This window comes from Astyanax mexicanus, chromosome 19, assembly GCF_023375975.1.
Source record: "Astyanax mexicanus isolate ESR-SI-001 chromosome 19, AstMex3_surface, whole genome shotgun sequence".
NCBI classification, from domain to species: domain Eukaryota; kingdom Metazoa; phylum Chordata; class Actinopteri; order Characiformes; family Acestrorhamphidae; genus Astyanax; species Astyanax mexicanus.
The window spans coordinates 19,326,778-19,347,101 of NC_064426.1; the positions used below are offsets into that span (position 1 = coordinate 19,326,778).

The window sequence follows — 20,324 nt, forward strand, 5'->3', positions numbered from 1 at the left end:
GAGGTAATATCATTATATTGAGATACTAAGTCTTTATTTTAAGGTACTATCTTATTGTTTTGAGATGCTAAGTCTTTATTGTGAAGTAATATAATTATATTGAGACACTGTCTTTATATTAAGGTACTTTTTCATTGTTTTGAGATGCTAAGTCTTTATTGTGAAGTATTATAATTATATTGAGACACTGTCTTTATATTAAGGTACTTTTTCATTGTTTTGAGACATTAAGTCTTTATTTTGAGGTACTATTTAAAAGTTTTGAGATGCTTAGTCTTTATATTAAGTTACTATCTCATTGTTTTAAAATGCTAAGTCTTTATTTTAAAGTAATATAATTATATTGAGATGCTAAGTCTTAAAATATAATCTAATAATAAAATAGTATTTTATTGTTAGATGCAAACATTTTAGATAATTTCTCTTTTTGTAGGAACATTATTTCTAGATACTATATAGTTTTTATTTTCAGATGCCAATCTATAGATTTAAAAGACAAAAATATATTATACTTTTTATACTTAAAAAGTCACTACTGTGACATAATTTCTTGTTTCTTTTTTTTTAGATACTAGCCCATTATTTTGATACTCTCATTTTTTTGTAATGGTAAGTCAGTAAGTAAGTAATTTTGAGATACATCACTAGTAATATTTTTTTGATTTTGAGATGCTTTTAGAATGAATCAATTTTTTTTTTTTATAGTGAGAATGACCCCTTATCAGAAAGTGTACATCATTATAAAAGCTGTAAAGATATATTTATGAAAAAGTAAACACACACAGTTGTAGTGCAGAGGCTTTTTATTCAGAGATTTTAAGAGGACAAAGATTCCTGTGATTTTGGCCTTAAATTTTATTATTATTTGCATACTGTCGCTGTCACCCAAAAACCTTGTATCTCCAAAAAAGCATCTTTACTAGAGGAGGGAAGCAATTCATTTTTAGTAAAGTAATTTCTATTGGTCCATTTGTCATGAAATTTTGAAACAATATAAAGAATATCTGCCAGATTCACAATATATTAAACTTGTGTACAAAACCTTTTGTGTGACAGCAAAAATGTACAGTAAAACATTAAACCAGCTGATTCCAGTCGGCTTCTGACACTTCATACATTCAGTTTTTCTGTAGTTTTTCTTTTTTGCAAAACTTACAAATGAAAAATAGAACGTAAACATTACTCTATCCCTGACATTTCCTTAATAAACATAATAATACACTGTACAAGGTCACAAACTACTTCAGTATATATATATCTATATATTTATATAGAGAGAATTGTTTTTATAGTATAACGAATCACTGAGTAAATTAATTAGCTTTTTAATGCAGCATCAATATATCCTTTAGGCCCAAATGGTAAAGTTAATTTATGCATGTTAATGTGATGACAGGCCATATTTTTAAAGAAATAACGGTGGGAAACAATGCATAACCACACAGACAGTAGCTCAACCGACACTAAGGTACTAAACTAATGGCATTAGTCAATAAAAAAAGAGAAAACAATAATAAATTAAACGAAAAATCCACTTGATGTCCATACTGTACATGAGGGGAAAAGAATTCCGGGTCCAAAAATTAAGATAAAAATAAAATAGATTTCCTTCTGCTCCTGTTGTTCCCAAAAATATTGGAACCCTTTTCAGTTCAATTCAGATCAAAACTTTTTTTTATTTCTCACATCACTGGTCACATTTACCAGTCTTTGTCCAAGATCTTCAAGGTACTTCTGTCCAGCCTTTATGGGTCAGGGGTCTGCACTTTGAAAAAGTTTTTGAGGATGAAATTAACTTCCAACATACTGTTCATCCTCAGTCATTTGCTGGTACTGAACAACTGTTACGAATATGATGACACAACGTACCATTCTACACTAATTTAATCTTATTAGGCTTGTTAGATCCATACATATGTGGAGAAATGTTTTGACCATTTTTGGTCATTATTTTAAAATTATCTGTGTGTTTTCTCCTTTATAATTTAACAGTGATTTTTTTTTCCAATGGAAAGCTTATATAAAGCTTTTTCGTATAATTACATATAAGCCATATAATTCAGTTGTCATGTTCAGTTAAATTATCAGTCAAAGTAACTCATGTTTATCAGAATTACTTTGCAATTCCAGGTTTAATGGATGTCAAACATTTCTGCATGTTAGAGGTTACACAAAGGCTTTTTTCCCCCACTTATCCTACCACCACACAACAGCAGCATCAGCTTAGTGCCACAGTAACCATACTGAGCAGGTCTTGACACAGGCTCTCAATACTGTCCACCTCTCTAACCAGTCGGAGGAAAAAGTCAGCAGACAGCGATGGAGGCAACCTGGAGTTCTGGACTTCCTGAGGCCGCAGCAGAATTGACAGGCAGGCCCTGCCCAAGCTGGAGTAGCAGTAGCGCTGAGAGAACGAGTACGTCTGGGGGAGAAGGTACCGCAAACGACCAAGGCCAATGATTTGATCATCATCCGCTGCAGCCTCCTGCTCTGCTGCCTGCTGAGTGTCCCGGCCCCTGGTCTTAGACATTTGTGTTGACTGTGTTAATTCTTTACACGCAGAACCCATGTCAGGTTTGGTCTTTTTAGCTTGGTCTTCTGATGCACTTAATTTAGATGGACTTCTCGTTGGAGATGGAGAAGCCACAGAGAGAGAAAGCAGGGATATACACAAGTCCTCAGCTTCTTTCTGTAATGTAGGTACCAAAAACCTACTGGCTCCAATCAGAACCTCAGCCAAGGGGCTTTTCTGAAAGGTCTCAGGACCAACCTCTGGACTTTTCAGCCCTGCAGAGACCAAACAGGTCAAAACACGACAACACCCATCACGACTTGAGTTCTTCATCCGGCAGCCGTGAAGATAATGGAGGACAGGCAGCAGCATCCCTTTACTCACATCCCTGATGGGAATAGAATTGGACTCACATGCTTCACCAAAGCCACCCCTCAGCAAAGCACGGAAGTATTCAGATCCAACCTCCTCCACGCCCTCATCTCCAGCAATCGCTTCTCGGTTAGCCGTAAGCAGAGTGCCATCGTCCAGGAGAAAGCTGAGGTTGTGGGTTGATGCTTTGTAAGGACAGACGCAGGAGGCCTGTGGACACTGATTGGACTCTTGGTCTCTTGTTTCCACAGTTGATGGACTCTTCATCGGACTGACCGGTACCTCCACCACCACTCCAGCATCTGCTCCACTCTTTCTTCTTTCCAACTCCACTTTAGAAGCCACCAGGACACTCGAGAGGCAGCCAATCAGAAGGGAGATGTACAGTGAATGCAGTTTGGGAAGGGAGACCTGTTCCGGTGCACACAACCAAGCAGAGAGGAATGTCCTACATTTATCAGAGTCATTGCTTTCTTCATCGTCACCAACATCCAGCCAGCTGAGAGGTTCAAGAGCAAACAACAAGCCTCCGCTGTCCAAGAGGAGCTTCTTCAGAAGAACTCTGTTACTGCAAAACAAAAATAACAGATGTGTCAGTGCATCTTAAAGTTTTTAAACATTTTAAATATTTAAAGTGTATAATAGTTTTTTTCATATTCAAGGTTAATTATCCTAAATAATTTGAAAAACTTGAATTCTGCATGCGCCAGAAATATTCATACAGATTTCTAAAGTGTGGAACATTACTTGAGTAAACTTGTAAAGGCAACTCAGTGGAGTGTAAGTAGTTAAACAAATTTGTGTTATGCATGTTTTAGTTTCTCTTTAACATTTCAAGCAATAAATTTCAGACATATCAAATGTAATATAAAATAAAAAATCATGTATGCAAGTGTGTTTTCATTTTTTTAGTTACTGAACTCAAATAAGATGATTGCTGAACTCAAATAAGATTTGGCCCCTATAAAAATGGTTTCAAAACTTGTTTAATTTGTTTTAGTAACTGAATTTAAATAAACAGATAATTTTGGCAGAACATAATTTGCAACATTTTACGGTCTGTGTTTATGAACACAAATAACTGAAGCAGGTTATTTAACCCTTTCAGACCTGAATTATCTCCAGTGTCTGTAATGCATATTCTACTATAAATTCTATATAGCAAATAAATCCAATTAACTAAAATATTTAACAGCTTTTTTATTGCATTGGAAGCCTGTGTGTAATATTTAATATTTCATATTGAGCTTTTGATTCATAAACCATCCCAAACTGTAAAATCATGATTGAAAAGTGTTCTAAATCACATTAAATTAGTAAAAATTTGATGTTTTACCAGCATAGTGCGTGGGGTTAAGTTACTGTTACATTGATCAGTAAACTTGTTTATTGGCTGGTTCATGGTCTATTCTGAAGGACAACAGCTCTCAAATAGAGTTTTATGTGAAACAAAACATTTTAAAATAAATAAAACACATGAGGTCCATTGTAATAGATGCAGGAACTGAAAGGGTTAATAAAGAGTTTTTTTTTATGGTACTTGATTTAAAACCCCACACAAACACCACACCCAAGCACTGGACAGCAGAACATACCTGGTTATTAAAGGTAAGGAGAGCACACAGTACAGCTTGTCAGATTCTGAGCCTGAGAGAAAAATGTGGCTGAGAACTCCAGAGCCAAATCCAGTCTCGCTCTGAACTCGAACATTAGTCAGCAGCCCCTGACCTACAAGAAAAAAAGCTTACAATTTAATTGTATACCATGCAATACTCTCAATAAAATGTTATACATATAAGCTGCTGCAATTTTGTTCAGAACCAGAGTATAACTAAGCCCAGAACAATACAAAATCACTCTAAGCAGCATTTTGTCTTAAAATATCAGCTTCAAAATCATTGTGACTCTTGGTTACTGACAGTAATCATGAAAATAGTGCCGCAATGTATTATTGCTGCTTCAGGCATGGCATGCTTGTTGCTTACTGCACTACTTTTGTAGCTTTGGTGGGAAGGAGAACACTCGCCAGAACTGTGTAAAGCTGCATAGCTAACGTTATATTTGGAAAATATTACTCTGCAGTTTCATTTCAATTCTTCTTTCACTTCAGATACCAGTTCTGTAGCTCTTATCGTGTCTACAAAGCATGTTTAAAGCGTAGCCTTACAGTGCAAGTTACACTTTCCAACTGTTGGGGGGTGTCCGAAAGCAAAACACACCAGTTACTGCTTTACATATTACTGTTTTAAAACTGTAGCTGCCAATTTAAGGAAAATTGATAGATAGTATTGCTTTAAACAGGAGATAGTGTTCATCGAAATATACATATAAACATAGCAACAAAAGTAAACTGAAATTTGTGTTTGGTAGATTATTTCTTTGTTGTTACAATGCTTCTTGGCAATAAGTCTTAGATCAAATTAAATCAGATTTGTCACATCACGGATTACAGAAGTAAAGTAGAATAGGCTGGCAATAAAATAATAAACTGGTAGTAAAATATAAAATATACTATTAACTTAATATACACAATAACTTAATATACACAAATCATCTACCAAACATAAATTTCTATACTTTTTGTGCTATATTTTTTATGATCATAAGCAAATAAAATCCAATGAGAAAAAAAAACTGCACAAACCTAGCTGTCTGATTTTGGCCTTGACTCGATCAGGCTGTTTTTCAATTCTCCTTCCATCCCTCCTTCGGTCCACCTCTCCGAGGCACAGCCTGTGTCTGATAAGAGCCACTGCCCCGGTTCGAATGAGAGCCTGCAGGCAGTTGGGGTTACAGCTGAGCCTCCCCAGCATGCGGAAACATCGGCTGCTGGGGTCCTGATGGTGGGTGAGGTAGTACAGCAGGCCAGAGATCACTGATGCGTTTATGAGCACACCGCTTGGGTCTGTGGCGTGAGAGAAGCGAGAAAGCAGCAGAAGGATGGGGGATTCTGGGGTCCACGGTTCAGGGTGGTAGGGGTGCTGATAGATCGGAGTCTTTGGCATTATTGGAAGGGCTTCCAAAGATACCAGACTGGACCGAGAGGTTGTAGAAGAGGTGCAGGAAGAAGAGGAAATAGTAGAACAGGAAGAGGACGATGAATATGTGCGGAGTCGCTTCCTGGGAGGGGACGAAACTTTGGCGGGACAAATGAGAGGGACTGGAGGTTTGGCTTGTGGAGTGGAGGTGCAGGTGGGCAGTATAGTAGTAGAAGGAGATGTGGGGGAGGTCTTATTCTGCACGCTCTGTGGCATCATTGGAACAGGAGAGCTGGAGGCAGAAAGCCGGGAAGGTTTGGGCCTTGGGGACGAGTGAGGCTTCGATAGGGGCAGAGCTGTGCAAAGAACATCAAAAAGAGGTGTAAAACCTGATGAAGATGATGAGCAAGAGGATGATGGAGAACAGGAGGGATTAGGAGTCCCCACATCTCCATCTGTTCCGCACGGGGACTCCATTAGCTCCCCTTCTGAAGAGATCAAACCTTCAGACACCAGCCAGGACCTATAGCAAAGATGTCACATAGAGATTAATCGCTAGAACTTGACCTCAGTTAGAATACTGTACAATACAATAACATTTTAAAAACACTGTGGGCTTACCTGAGGCTGAGGAAGCTGGAGGAGCCAGACCCCTGCTCTTTCCCGACCTCCTCTCTTCTGCTCCCTTCAGGAGGAGGGAAGTCAAACGAATCGAAGCAAGACGTCATCAACTCACTGGCACCACTTAAAGAGAGGCTTGCATCTATCTTGACAGTGCTCAGCTCCTCTCCTCTAGCCAGATCCACCAGCCGCTGAACCAGAAGCGGCACCAGGCCCAGTTCCTGCAGTTGCTCCAGAGCTGCCTCATCGTAGACGAAGTCCACGCAAGCCAAAATGGCCAGTCGAGTGAACGGATGGTTCTGATGAGCTGAGAGGAAGTTAATCAGCACCTCCAGCCCACCGCTCTCCTTCACTTTAACCCGGTTCACGGCTTCTTTGCAGCAGAGGCATAAAGCTTTGAAAAAGATGCCTGACCTTAAAGGATCCTTTTTAACTTCTTCCGCAAATTTGGGAATGACTCCCAGGGAGCCCACCAGCGGGCGCAAGCAGCCTTGGGAACACAAATTGGCCAGCGTTTTTAAAGCTAGCTCCTCCAGAGACGCCTCTCCCTCTCCTGAAGCCAGCAACCCGAGCTGAGCCATTGCCCCAGACCCGGACATCTCTCTGGCGCATTCAGTGCCGCAGCCCCGGGTTAACTCATGAAGCGCACGGAGTGACGCCCGCCTCAAGCCTGCCGGGTATTCCGGAGCAATGAAAAAAGCCAAGGCCGACAGGGCTCCTTGAGACAGAAGCGACAGTCGGTTGGCTGGGGTGTCTGACAGGTAGAGCAGAGCACGGGCGGCAGATTGAGCGCGCTCCAGTTTGGGGCAGGAAGGCATCGGAGCCGGGGGAAGGGCAGAAGGAGAGGAGGGAGGTGAGGAAGGTGAAGGACAAGATGGAGGGTTGGAAAGAGTCAGGCAGAGAATAAGTGGAGGAACACCACCTGCATGACAAAGGGAAATAGTAAGTCTGTGAGCAGAATAAGCTTTTTAGATGTTTTCAAGGCAAAACAAGACCACACAACCATATTTAACATACTTGTGTTTTTAGAGACTGATCGAGTGTGGCCTCTGTCTTTAACCTATCTGTGTTGTGTGTGCACAATTCGCACAAAAAGTTTAGAACACCCAATGGTTATCAGGAGGGCACTGCCAGTGATTCTCTACTTTTACAATTTTCATAATTACTTTCTTTCTTCCACTCCACCTGACAAAACTGCAGTTTAAAGTTTTCTATTCTGTTGACCCTCATAAACTTGTCTTCTAATGCTGTTGCAAGTCAGGCAGACACCTTACAAGGCGTTTTTAGAAAAGCAATGTGGACTGCAGGCAAAAAAGCAGACAAAAATCTCAATTTTTAAAAATACCCAGCTTTGTGTGGACAGGGCCAAAGAGAATTTAATAATGTAAGCTTTATTTGTAATTGCTTTAAAAACAAAAGATATTCACTTTTCAGAGTTAGTATGCTTTATCAGTGTGACTTTTTCTAGTCATTATGATAATGATCTGAATGTGCACTGTTGTGTAAATACTGCAGAGGACAGCACAACCTGTTCCAGCACTGGCTTTACACACAAAAAAGAGCTTTTAAACTGTTTGCATCAATTTTTAAAGCAAAATTTACTTTAATTGCTAAAGGCCAGCTGTAAGTTGTTAATCATCAATGTTAAATAAATTATGTAGCATTTACTTCGTACCTTATAGCATTTGAAGTCAATGGACATTTTTGGTTATTCATTGGACCTAAACAGCTTGAACGCCAATTAAAAAAATTATTACATTTTAAATACTGAGGTGTCATTAAACTTTGTACCAGTATGAAGTATGATTCATTCATTCATGCTTCAAATAAACCACACAAGAGCTATTTTGGAGCAAGCCAGGGTTCTCACATGCTAATTTAAAAAAAATTAACTAACAGAGCATCCACGATGTTCCAAAGGCCAGACTGCCTCCACAATTTGTAAATCACTGTAACATGACACTTAATAAAGCTCAGAGTACACCGAACCTGCAGAGTGCACGTTTGCAGAGCCCTCAGGGTCCATGGCAAGATTTCCTAAAGCACGGGCTGCTCGATTCTCCACCGACTCCACAGACGAATGCCTCTTAAGAACTTCCACTGCAAATATTAAACAGCATCACAGCATGAGCGTACATACAGCAATAACATTCAAAATAAAATTAAGTAAAACATCACAGGAGTGCTGATATTTTGACTTAAAATGACTTACCAACAATAGAAATGCCATCCAGCTTTCTCACCTGAAAGAAGTGAGACAAAAACATGAAGGGTTTGTATAATAAAGCTATGTCATAAGAAACTAATCCACCCAACAAACCCTACCATGCAAGTACGTAAAGACACTTGACATGGTCAGAAAATCACTTGGCAAAGCCTACCAGACCCCATCTGCTTTTGGAATGAATACCAGTGCATTTTTAAAAAATTGAATATTATTGAAAAGTTACTTTATTTTAGTAATTCAGTTCAAAATGTGATTATACAGCAGTATTTCACACAGAGTGATCTATTTAAGAGTTTTTTTTTTGTTGATAGCTTACAACCAATGAAAACCCCAAAATCAGTGTCTCAGACAATTTGAATATTATATACAACCATTTGGTACTTTTGGCAGTATGGGCAGTGTCCCAAGTCGTGTTGGAAAATGAAATCTGCATCTCCATAAAGGTTGTCAGCAGAGGGAAGCATAAAGTGCTGTAATATTATTTGGGCAAACACTGCACTGACTTTGGACTTGATATAACACAATGGACCAACGCCAGCAGATGACATGATTCTTTAAACCATCACTAGACCTTGGACTGTGCACTGCCGAAAGTACCAACTGGTCTTATATAGAATTCTAATCTTCTGAGACAGTGATTTTTTTTTTTTTTTTTACTGTAAGCCAAAATCATCAACAATAAAAGAAATAAATGCTTAAAATATCCTCTCCCCAAATTTTGAAAAACCTTGCTTTCATTTTAAAAAAGAAAAAGCATTAGGGACAGCTGCTGCTTTGATTCTGCCTTTAGTTCTAAAGTCTTAAATATGGCACAGCATATGAATACTCAGACGCCTCCTCTTACCTCTGTTCGAGTTTCCTTTTCAGTGCAGCAGTTGGCCAGGATGCTGAGGGCAAGATCCAAAATCTTTCTGGAGCTTTCAGGCCTGCGCAGGATCTCCAATAAAGGAGGCAGCCCCCCCTTAGCCTGGTACTGAGCTATCCTGCTCCTTCCACCTTTGATGTGGTGGGTCCGGATGGCCACCAGGGCCTTCCACTGCCCAGCTTTGAGCCTTTTATCAGCCTCCCTGCCACTGACTGGTTTATTATTATCTGCCCCAGTCAGTCCAGTGCTGGGTCTCTCAGCTGAGGAGCTTTGTTTGGTTAACTGGGCCAGGCACCAGGACAGCGAGGACTCCACAGACTCAGAGTTAGCTTCTCTAGCACTGGCTGGACCACCTTTAGGGTGTTTCCTTTCTCTTCCTACCTGAGCTGCCATGATTAGTTAACTTACCCAGCCCACACAATAACTCTCCTTTCTACTGGTTTACAGCACGAATAATCCTTATTTTCAGCAACATTTATACTGAATACGCTTCTAAACAGGTGCTCATAATGTTGAACTCCATGCTAAGCGCGTTTCTAAACTTTTAAATGTGTAAATTAAATTAAACTATACTGTGTGCTGTGTGGAGCCTAAAAAAACTACAATTACCATAGAACGCGTGTGTCTGAGAAGAAAAAAACACCCTCCAGCAAAGGCTTCTGGGAATTGTAGTTTTCTACCTGCCCCCCATGTCCGCTCGAAAATAACACCAGGCCTGAAAGTAGGCCAATTCCAAACTAAACGCAAACGCGGGCGGCAAAAATCTGTTGTGTGGATTTGTATCGATATTTAGTCGCAGACTTCGAATGATTTTACAAGAGTCTACCTTCCGCGCGGCCGGTCTCGTGCGTTCAAACAAACGCAATCGTCTCGGTTTTGCACTGACGCCATCTTTTGCAGAACAACGAATGGGGAGGGGAAGGCGGGGGGGAGCGGGCAGCCCGGGCGCGCTGCTTTATGGGTAGTGTAGTCTCAATAAACAGATGTCGTGCATATTAAGCGAGACGTAAGTACAACATAAATACACAACTTTAACTGTGTATTTATATTTATATATTTGCTCATTTTTATACCAAAATAATAATACAAAATATAGTACAATCATTGTTTTAAACGAAGAACAGATGTGTGCGCACTCAATTCAAAACTCGATTTCCCATCATCCTCTGCACGAACCCGCCCTGTTTTTGGCTCAGGTTGTTGTTATAGTCATCGATGTAGGGAAGGAGTCATCGCTACCAGCTTAGCGTTGTTAAATTCCGCGATTACAGTAAAACGGCAGTAAGTGATATAGATATTATTACTATTATTATTAGAGCTACATTAACCTGCAGTGACCGCAGGGATGGAGGTGATCGAGTCGATAGTTACGGACGGTATTGAGGTAGAAGAGTCCACAGCCACGGTTTCTACTCTGGAGTGCGAAAAGTCGAAAACAGGTAACTAAAAGTGATGAATGTGATCATGGAGGTGATGATCATAGTCTGAATATATTATTACTTTATTTATTTATTACACATTTATTATTTTATTTATTTTTATTTTGATTACTGTAAACACATATAATTAGAATAAAATGCATAATCAAAGTTAGTAGTAATTAACACATGCAGCAACAAAGCAAACACAACACAATTAGGCTTTCAGAAAACTTAACCCCTCGTTTAGCTCATAACAGAAACATACTTTTAATAATAAGCCAAATTAGCTAAGAAACTCAACAATAACATAGCAGATATATACTATTAATAATAAACCAAATTAGCTAAGAAACTCAACAATAATATAGCAGAAATATACTATTATTAATAAACTAAACTTGCTAAGAAACATAATATATATATATATATATATATATATATATATATATATATATATATATATATATATATATATATATATATACTATTTATATAACAATTAGCTTAGAAACTTAACAAATGAATAAAAGTCCACCAAGAAAACCTTACCTTGAGGTTTGGCCTATATTTACTATTTTTTTATTTGAGTGAGCCTATAGTATTTCCCAAAAAGTGTAATGAGTTGCAAAATAAGAATTTCCAAATTTATCTGAGAGACAAAATGGGAGGGATGAGTCCTTTAACTCTCAATGGCATTGTGTTGTCCTCAGACAGCAAACAACTTTTTTTGGTAGATACAGAATCCCTTAAACGGTTAATGTTATTTTTTAACATAATGTCACATAAGCTTTCATTAAATAAAATGAAGTGGAGTAATCTTTTAGCAACCAATGCCAACCAAGCCGCATGGGACGCAATACCAGTAATTCTTATAACATGTTATTACATATTTAATTCCTCTTATACATACAAAATGTGTATAATTGTACTAATTCATCACACAACTTTCTGAAAAAAGGAATGTATAATAAAACATGCAAATTCATAATTACAGAGCAAAATATATCAGTGTTAGTATTTTAATCTCAATATTTTATATTGTATTGCATTTTGTATGTATTTACTTTGCCTTTTATGAGAGTCAATATTTGTTTATTTATTTATTTATGTTTTTCCCCCTCTGTAAAGAGTTTGTATGGACATTACAAGCCACGTGGCATCTGGTTCGAGTTCGTCTGGAAATGGACCACGAGTTTGACCAGCCTGTGTGCAAGAAGAAGAAGCTTTGGGAGACAGTGGCCGAGAGAGTGACTGTCAGGTTAAGAGAAGAGGGCTACCAGGACGTGGCAGTGAAGGCCTTCGAGTGTGACCTCAAGTGGAGAAACATGCTGGCAACTTATCGGAAGAACACAGAACGGGCCAAGAGGCTCGGGCCCCACAGCGTCCACTGGGAGTTCTTCAAGACCATGCACGAAGTTCTGGGCCGCAGCTACGAGGAGATCGAGGCCCAGCGCAGAGCCAAGCTGAGCTGCACCAAGGTGGGCAAGGCCATGGCCAATAAACGTTACACACCCATCCTACCCACCCCCACTCTAACAACCACAGCAGCCCCTCCCAGCAGACCCCCACAGGACGTCCTCCAGCTGTACCTGGAGCTGCAGGAGAGGAAGCTGAACATGTGGGCGCAGCAGAAGGCTCTGGAGGAGAGGAAGATCGAGGCTATTAATAACCTGGCCAGGGCCATCAGCAGCCTGGCACAGGACAGTACAGCGCAGGTGTCCAGAGAGCCCACAGTCTCTGACCCGCTGTCTTCACTTTCATCATAACACTAAAAAAAGATTACAAAAAGTACAACAGAACTATTTCATGTACATTTTCACACAGTAGTGTAAAACAGACAATAAACACAATACATCAAGATTTTCATTTCAGATTTTTACGTTTAAACAGTTGAAAGCTGAATATATTCCCACACAGATTTACCACACCCAAGTAAACACTGTCTAATAAAACCTGTTATTTCCTTTCCTTTTTTTATTAGTCTTTTTCTGTTAGTTTATAGTTAAAAAGGACCATATTTTACAGACTGTAAGGCGCACTATCAATGAACGTTTTGTTTCTGGTCTAGTTCCATACATAAGGTGCACCGGATTATAAAGCGCATTTTAAGCGACAATAGTAAGAAAAGAGGGTGTCTCCATTTTTCCCTTATAATGGGAAAGCTGGGGGAAGCGCCCAAGAAAACAAATCTGTAATTCTTTAAAAAGAATAAATTAATTCTCTCAAAGTCAAAGGAGCAATGGGAATTTAATCTACACAAATTTCTCTCCTAAAAACTGTTTATTTGGGTGAGTAAAGTGCTTCCATTTGTTTACAGTAAGCTGAAATTTCCAATATTTTCAACAGCTTGGTTAGCAGCAACGCTAGCCAGGGTTAGCAGAGTTTATTGCTAGTAAATGCTGTTCCACAGGGCTACACTGAGGAACCCTGAGTGTTCTGGTAAGCCAGAGCGCTATCAACTAGCGGTTTGTTCCACATAGCTTGTTTTAACATGTTAAACATGCAGGCTAGTCTGAAATACTCTCCTCTGAACGGCGAAAGAGTTAGCGCAGTGGTTAGTGGCTAATGCTAATACTGCTTCAGCTTCGGTGCAGGAGAAACTTTACCCAAACACTTATTTCACTGTATCCTTACTGATTCTTACTACCTGACTGGTAGAATTCAAACATAAGACGCACTGCCGATTGTGTGGAAAATTAAAGGTTTTGATTGCGCCAAATAGTGTGAAAATAGTTAAATAGTAGTTTTTGAATATGGAATTCAAAGCACATTAATTTAAGCATCTGAATGGTTAAACAGTTGGAACAGATAGTTGGAACTGTAAAAGCAAATAATAAACCTTTTAAAGGAGCTGGTTTTATCACCAGAACTATCCAAGCACTCCTACATTCTGTAAATAAGGTCAGCTTGATGAACGAACACAGATTTACACAGTGTTCTGTAGTGATGCTCTCAGGCTTTTTAGTATATGTCATCTAGGAACTGCATGAGTTAAAATAAAGGACAGAAAGCTGTATATGAGGGGCCAAAAGGCTCGGGCCCCACAGCGACCACTGGGAGTTGTTTAAGACCATGCACAAAGTTATCTTGTAAGTGAGGCTAAACATTGGCCAATATGGTCTTTATTAAGGCATTGTGAATTTTAAGGAGGCCAGATGGATGTAACATTACTGAGGTTGTGATAGTATTTAACATTCCTCGGTCTTGATTGTTACTTTTGTACCAGGAATTTGTCATAGAAAGCATTCATTTAATGACTTCGCCACTCAGAATACAACAGCTTTCCAGTTTTTGTTTGAGCAGGAAACAACAATAATCTGTACAGGTCTCTAATCATTATCAGTTTGGTAGAAATTTAAATGCAACAAATTTCAGTCTGTTGCTGCTGCTCTGCAATCTCCAGAGGTTGGGATTGTTTTAGGACTAAGCTAAAATAAAGGACTCATAATAGTCATTTGGCAACATGAGAGATCATTCATTCTCATCTCATGAATCAGCTTATTACCACAAAAAAGAGTAGGTATATTAGTATATTAGTAGATGAGCAGAATTTCACTATACACAAGACAAATGTTTTTATTAAAATAAATAAATAAATACAATACATTGGATATTTGCATTAGGGTGCATTGTGTGTGCAAATTATGTATATTGCATGGGTATATTATGCAAAATTCACTTATTGCATGCTTTTGTATTTCTACTTCGGTCTCGACTGCCCCTGTAAACATCAGTTAAAAGAATTGACACCACTCTCCACCCATCAACCACCACCAGAGCCCCACCCACTAGATCAGCTGAAGATATGCCATTTTGGTTGTTTTGGTTGAGATCCACAGAGAGCACACAGCAGGAATAGCCATTAAACTTTGTCTGATGGATGGGTCTGTACCTACTGTCTGTGGCAAGTTACCAGTGCTTCTATCACAGGTAAGCATAAACTATTTCATGTTTGTGTTTTGTTGTTTAACACAAGCTAACCTGGTAAACACAAAGCGTATAGATGGAGTGGACATCAACAGCCTATTTCGCATAAAAGAGACAGAGCCCTTAAAAGGCTCATTCTGAAAGGGAATCAAATTAGCAAGAATATAGCTGGTGAGATCTCTTCATGTGAGAAATGATCTTACTTTGTACAGCCCATATACCTGTTCTATCTTGTGTAAAACAAAGTATAATCTCCCACTTTTAATGGATGACAGCAGCTTGCCTTATCTTCCTGTAATTGGTCCAAATGTCTGAATCATCCAAAAATGTGGTTTCACATTGCAAAACAACCCAACCATGATTCAGTAGATCTGAACTAAGCCCAAATCTTTTGGTCAGACCAAAGTTTGGTCCTGTGGTTAGAACCATGGTTTGTATGGCACCATTCACTTCTAATGTTTTGGTTCAGACCAAAGTCTAATAATCTGGACCAAACAAGGTAGGTGTGAATTTACCAAATGTATTGAACATCCCCTCGACTTCTGAGTTGAGGTGACCTTTAACCTAATTTATTTTATTTATTTTTTTTAACCTTCCTTTATTTTTAACATCTCATTTGTTTGGTCCATTGGTTTGAACCATGGTCCACGACCCATTCACACCTGTTATTTTGAATTGGAACAAAGTCTAAAAGTAGGTGTGAAAGCACCAACCACTAGTGCTTGAAAACATTCTGACCAGTAGTGTTCACACATTATATATTAAATTAAATAAAAAAAAATACAGTAGACAAATTAATACACATTATTTCAGTAACAATTTAGGAAACATGAAACTAATTGAAGTTTCACACATTACGCTGTCCCAGACTCTAAGGCACTGTACAACAGATTTACTACAGTATCCCTTAAAGCTACACCAGCCTCCTCGCTCATTCCCTCCTCCCCCTCCTCTTCCCTCATCTCCCGCTCCACCTGCCCTTTAATCACATGCCCCATGTCCAGAAACACATTGTGGAGGATACAGCATGTTAACACCACAGCTTTTGCCCTCTCAAAGTTGGCCATGTCCAAATATCTCAGTTTCTGAAAGCGTTCTTTCAAGTCAGCCACAGCCTGGTCGAAGCGACCCAGGTGAGCCTCCACAGACCTGTTGTAAAGGTTTTCCTGTGGGCTTCTGCCTGGGGAGAACGGCGTCAGTATGTGTCCAGTAAGCGGGTAGCCCACTCTGGCCAACAGGCAGCTTCCTGGAGGCATGAGTTGTGGGTTTTGCTGGAGTTTCTCGCTCAGGCTGCTCGCCCTGTGCCTGTCGGAGCCTCTGCTGATGTGACAGTGCATAAACCGACCCTCACTGTTACACACCAGCTCCAGGTTCAGCCAGGAGTCCGGATGCGGCTCCTTCTTCAGTCTCTTCGTGTCCGGCGTGGCACTTTCCACATCCTGCTTGCTGATTGGAAGCCGAATGGGAATGCGAGTGTGTCCCAACACCCCAAAGATCCGAGGTAAACCCCGCTCCTCCAGACGCTCATCCCAACCCAGCCAGCTGCAGAAGGGAAGCATGTACTGTAAAGATTCCTCGCCTAGGGGTGGAGAGTGTGATAATATGGAAATGTTAGGATAGTTTTTTTTTTAGAATACAATGAAAAATACAGAAAAAAAACAGGAGCATTAATGGACCATGAAGGCTTCCATTTTCTGTAGTAACTCATAACATGTTCAGGATGTATCATCAGATATTAAGAATTCATGCTGGGTTTAAGCACTGGCAGCTCTTTTCAGCAGTGCTTCAGCCAGTATGTTTTTTTTTTTTATTGTGCATTACATCAGGAAAATCTGAACCTGTCCACCCCCTGCCCATTCCCTCAGTTTCATTTCCACACCCTGGGTTGTCAGGTATAAACAGCAACACACAAAACACTGTGCTGCAGCTATGGAAATGGGCGAGCTGGCGATTTGTTTTTCTTGAACAGTTAATCACTGAGCTTCAGTAAGGTTTGATGGTACAAGAAGCTCAAAACAAGTGTCAAAGAGAAGATATGACAAATTTTTGCAACCTAAATATTTAGCTCTGTTGCTCATCCCAAAAACGCATGTTCCATTTAAAAGGAAAATGAACAAGCTTTCCAACGATACAAGATTTATTGCCAAGAAGCACTGTTACAACAAAGAAATAATCTATCAAACACAAACGTTCTTACTTTTTGCTCTATGATTAGTTCCCTTCATGTATACTCACCAGTGTGCCATCGAATCAGCTGGTCTTGCAGTGCACTGACTCTGTCACAGAAAGAGAAGAAGATTCTGTGGATGTTGCCCTTCTCCAGGTGGAAGGTAGAGGAGACGCTGCGGTAGCTGAGGCGTTTGGAGAGCAGGGTGAGGGACAAAAAGACAGTGTGGGGCAGGGACAAACGGGCTCTCCCAGTCATCCGGCTCTGACTGTGACTAGAGCTCGAGTTCTGGAGGAGAGCTGTGATGTACTAAGAGATAAAACAGAAATATAAATGAATTATCAACATACAGAACAAACAAAGAGACTTCACAGGAAAAAAAAACAGGATGCAGCAATGTAAAAAGTCTAATTCAACTGCTAATTTCCAATATAGTGCATTTTATTTGTCATTACATAAATACACTACACAGTACACTTAAATGATTACTTTTGTACACCCCAGCTTTCAAAAGAGGGTGTGCCATACTGTATTGTACGCAATAATATTAACAACATTTTTGATTATCGTAATTGTAAGAATACCCTGAAATATCGAGATATTATTTGAGGGCCATATGGTCCAACAGCCTACAGCTTTTTCGCTGTAACAAAATAAAAAAAATTACATTGTTCAGATTTTCCATTAAATATCTGTCCAGTATCATTTATTTGACTTCAATCCTGCATATATTCAGTGCATTATCGGTATCATGACATTTTGGATTATTAACTTCTGTTACAATCTGATATAAATTTCAATCTGGTTTGTGCCGTATCATATAATATGCAACAATATCGACAAATAAACTTTAATATTCATTTTGTTTCAGTAATCTATTTTATATATTTCCATTCTTATGAAATACCCACCTTGTCTTTTAACTTTTTCTATGTGAGTAAATGGTCAACAATAAAATCAAACAAAAACAAAAAAAAAGTTTTTTAGTAAACAATAGGGTTGTTCTAAAACCAATATCATCCAGAGAGCGGTCATGCGAGAGGACTGATGCTCTGTCTTAGAACCATTCATTTCAGCTGTTCGCAATGTACCTGAACAGTGGGGTTTCCCTCTATTTCTCCGACATGCTCCTGCTGCTCAGAGACACTTCCCTCCTCCTGAAACAGAGCTGAGACAGGCTGCTCTGACAAATGAATGGTCACAGTTTGAGCTTGATCTTGGGTAAAAGGTATGAAGTCTTCTTGTGGAGACACTTGCATTAGAACAGGACTACACTGAGCCTGGATGCTGGCCATCAGGTCAGATTCTATCATCTCCTCCACTGCCTGGTCCAGACGCTGGTCGAGCTCCCAGTGACCTAGAGGTTCCCATTCAAACTGCATGATGTCCATCATGAAGCGGCCAGCTGTTCCAAGACAGGCTTTACGGATCTCCATCTATAAAAACAAACACAGTTATTCATTTACTGAACCACACAAACTAACAGACAGACACTGCTGCAAAGCCGGAGGCACAGCCAACTAGTGCCCTTAAAATAACTCGACACACTACCATTTTTGTGCCACACTGTGCCCATTTAAACATTTTCCCTTCACAGTGTCATGTGACTCGTTACTGTTACAAGGTCTCAGGTGAGAACAGGGAGCAGGTATGTTAAATTTTATGTTATCTCTCTCACACTCATTCTGGTCACCGGAAGTTCAACATGGCACCTCATGGTAAAGAACTCTCTGGGGATTTAAAAAAAGAATTGTTAGGGGGCGCTGAGTGATCCAGCGGTCTATAACGCTGCCACTATGAGTGGGAGGTCGCAGGTTCGAACCCGCGCTCATGCAGCTTTGGCATCAAGCTGCCGGCGCTTAGAGGGAGCAAAATCGGCCCTGATCCCTCCGGGTGAGTAGATGGCGCTCTCTCCACACATCACTAAACGGTGATGTTCGGAGCACAGGGCGTCTGTGAGCTGATGTGCCGGAACTGAGTCGCTGCGCTTAAAAATTATGAGTTTCTTTGATTTTACCAAATTGAAAACCTTTGAAATATAATCAAGAGGAAGATGGATCCCAAGCCATAAAACCAAGCTGAACTGCTTGAATGTTTGCATCAGGAGTGGCATAAAGTTATCCAAAAGCAGTGTGTAAGACTGGTGGAGGAGAACAGGCCAAGATATATTAAAACTGTGATTAAAAACCAGGGTTGTTCCACCAAATATTGATTTCTGAACTCTTAAAACTTTATAAATATAACCTTGTTTTCTTTGCATTACTTAAGGTCTGAAGGCTCTACATCTTTTTTGTTGTTTTAGCCATTTCTCATTTTCTGAAAATAAAAGCTGTAAATGACAATATTTTTATTTGCAATTTGGGAGAAATGTCAGTAGTTTTTTTTTTTTAAAAAACAATGTTAATTTTACTTAAACATATACCTATAAATAAAAAATAGAGAAACTATAGTGGTCTTTTAAATTGTTCCAGAGCTGTATATTAAATATCACCATAAAAAATATATATAGAAATATATATTGGATAGCGGCATAAAAATATTGAGATATAATTAGTATATCTCCATTAAAAAATGTATAAATATATATATATATATTGTATATCGCCGTTCAACTAAAAATATCGAGATATTAGTTTTGGTCCATATCGCCCAGCCCTATTATGAGTGCTTTATGAAGCTTAAGGGAGCTATAAAGTGGACAGAGGATGTAGCTGTACCTCCCACTTAAAAACAATGCTATTAATAAGTTTCTACACTTACAGACTAGTAACTACATGTTCCCTGACCCTTAATAACAGTAAAGTTACATTATATTAACCAAAATAAACCAGAAAGGAGTCCTGAAGTTTTTTTTTTCCGTTCCACCTTAAAACGCACAGCAGCTGCATTCATTCCCGCAAGTTAAGGTGGAGCGGAACTATTAGCTTCGTGGCGTTAGCTGCCTGGCTAATGTTATTGTTAGGTCAACTAGTGTAAATATGAGCTGTAACTCTTGGGTTAGTTTAGCTAGCTGCACTTCTCAGTCCCGAGTTCAGTTTTATTTACTTACCTCCGCCGGAGAGCCCGTTTCTTCTTATTAAATAAAACACAAAATAAAAACCTGCAACCGAAAAGCTACAACATGACTAGCATAGAGCCGTCGTCTAATTTACTGCGCATGCGCACAAAGTCAAATACCATGTGAACAGTGTGTACATTGTAGATGAAAACAGACTATGAAGAAACACATAAGGA

General features: G+C 39.3%; 3 protein-coding genes across 3 annotated transcripts; 1 reads left to right on the forward strand and 2 right to left on the reverse strand.

Annotated features, from left to right (window-relative positions):
- Nucleotides 1-785: 785 nt before the first annotated feature.
- On the reverse strand, nt 786-10,486 carry armc5 (armadillo repeat containing 5). Its single transcript, XM_007251032.4, has 7 exons — nt 9,555-10,486; nt 8,696-8,726; nt 8,473-8,583; nt 6,484-7,405; nt 5,529-6,385; nt 4,480-4,612; nt 786-3,452 (listed from the first exon to the last, which is right to left on the reverse strand). The coding sequence occupies exons 1-7, from the start codon at nt 9,966-9,968 to the stop codon at nt 2,219-2,221; spliced, it is 3,702 nt and encodes a 1,233-aa protein (XP_007251094.3). The 5' UTR covers nt 9,969-10,486; the 3' UTR covers nt 786-2,218.
- Nucleotides 10,487-10,728: 242 nt separating this feature from the next.
- Nucleotides 10,729-12,964, forward strand: si:dkey-66i24.7 (uncharacterized). The gene is made up of 2 exons (XM_007251031.4): nt 10,729-11,014; nt 12,125-12,964. The coding sequence occupies exons 1-2, from the start codon at nt 10,921-10,923 to the stop codon at nt 12,760-12,762; spliced, it is 732 nt and encodes a 243-aa protein (XP_007251093.2). The 5' UTR covers nt 10,729-10,920; the 3' UTR covers nt 12,763-12,964.
- Nucleotides 12,965-14,556: 1,592 nt separating this feature from the next.
- LOC103037078 (putative nuclease HARBI1) lies at nt 14,557-20,263 on the reverse strand. The gene is made up of 4 exons (XM_007251030.4): nt 20,140-20,263; nt 18,182-18,526; nt 17,159-17,399; nt 14,557-16,502 (listed from the first exon to the last, which is right to left on the reverse strand). Exons 2-4 carry the CDS (start codon nt 18,524-18,526, stop codon nt 15,778-15,780), a joined length of 1,311 nt encoding a protein of 436 aa, XP_007251092.1. The 5' UTR covers nt 20,140-20,263; the 3' UTR covers nt 14,557-15,777.
- Between the last annotated feature and the right edge of the window lie 61 nt (nt 20,264-20,324).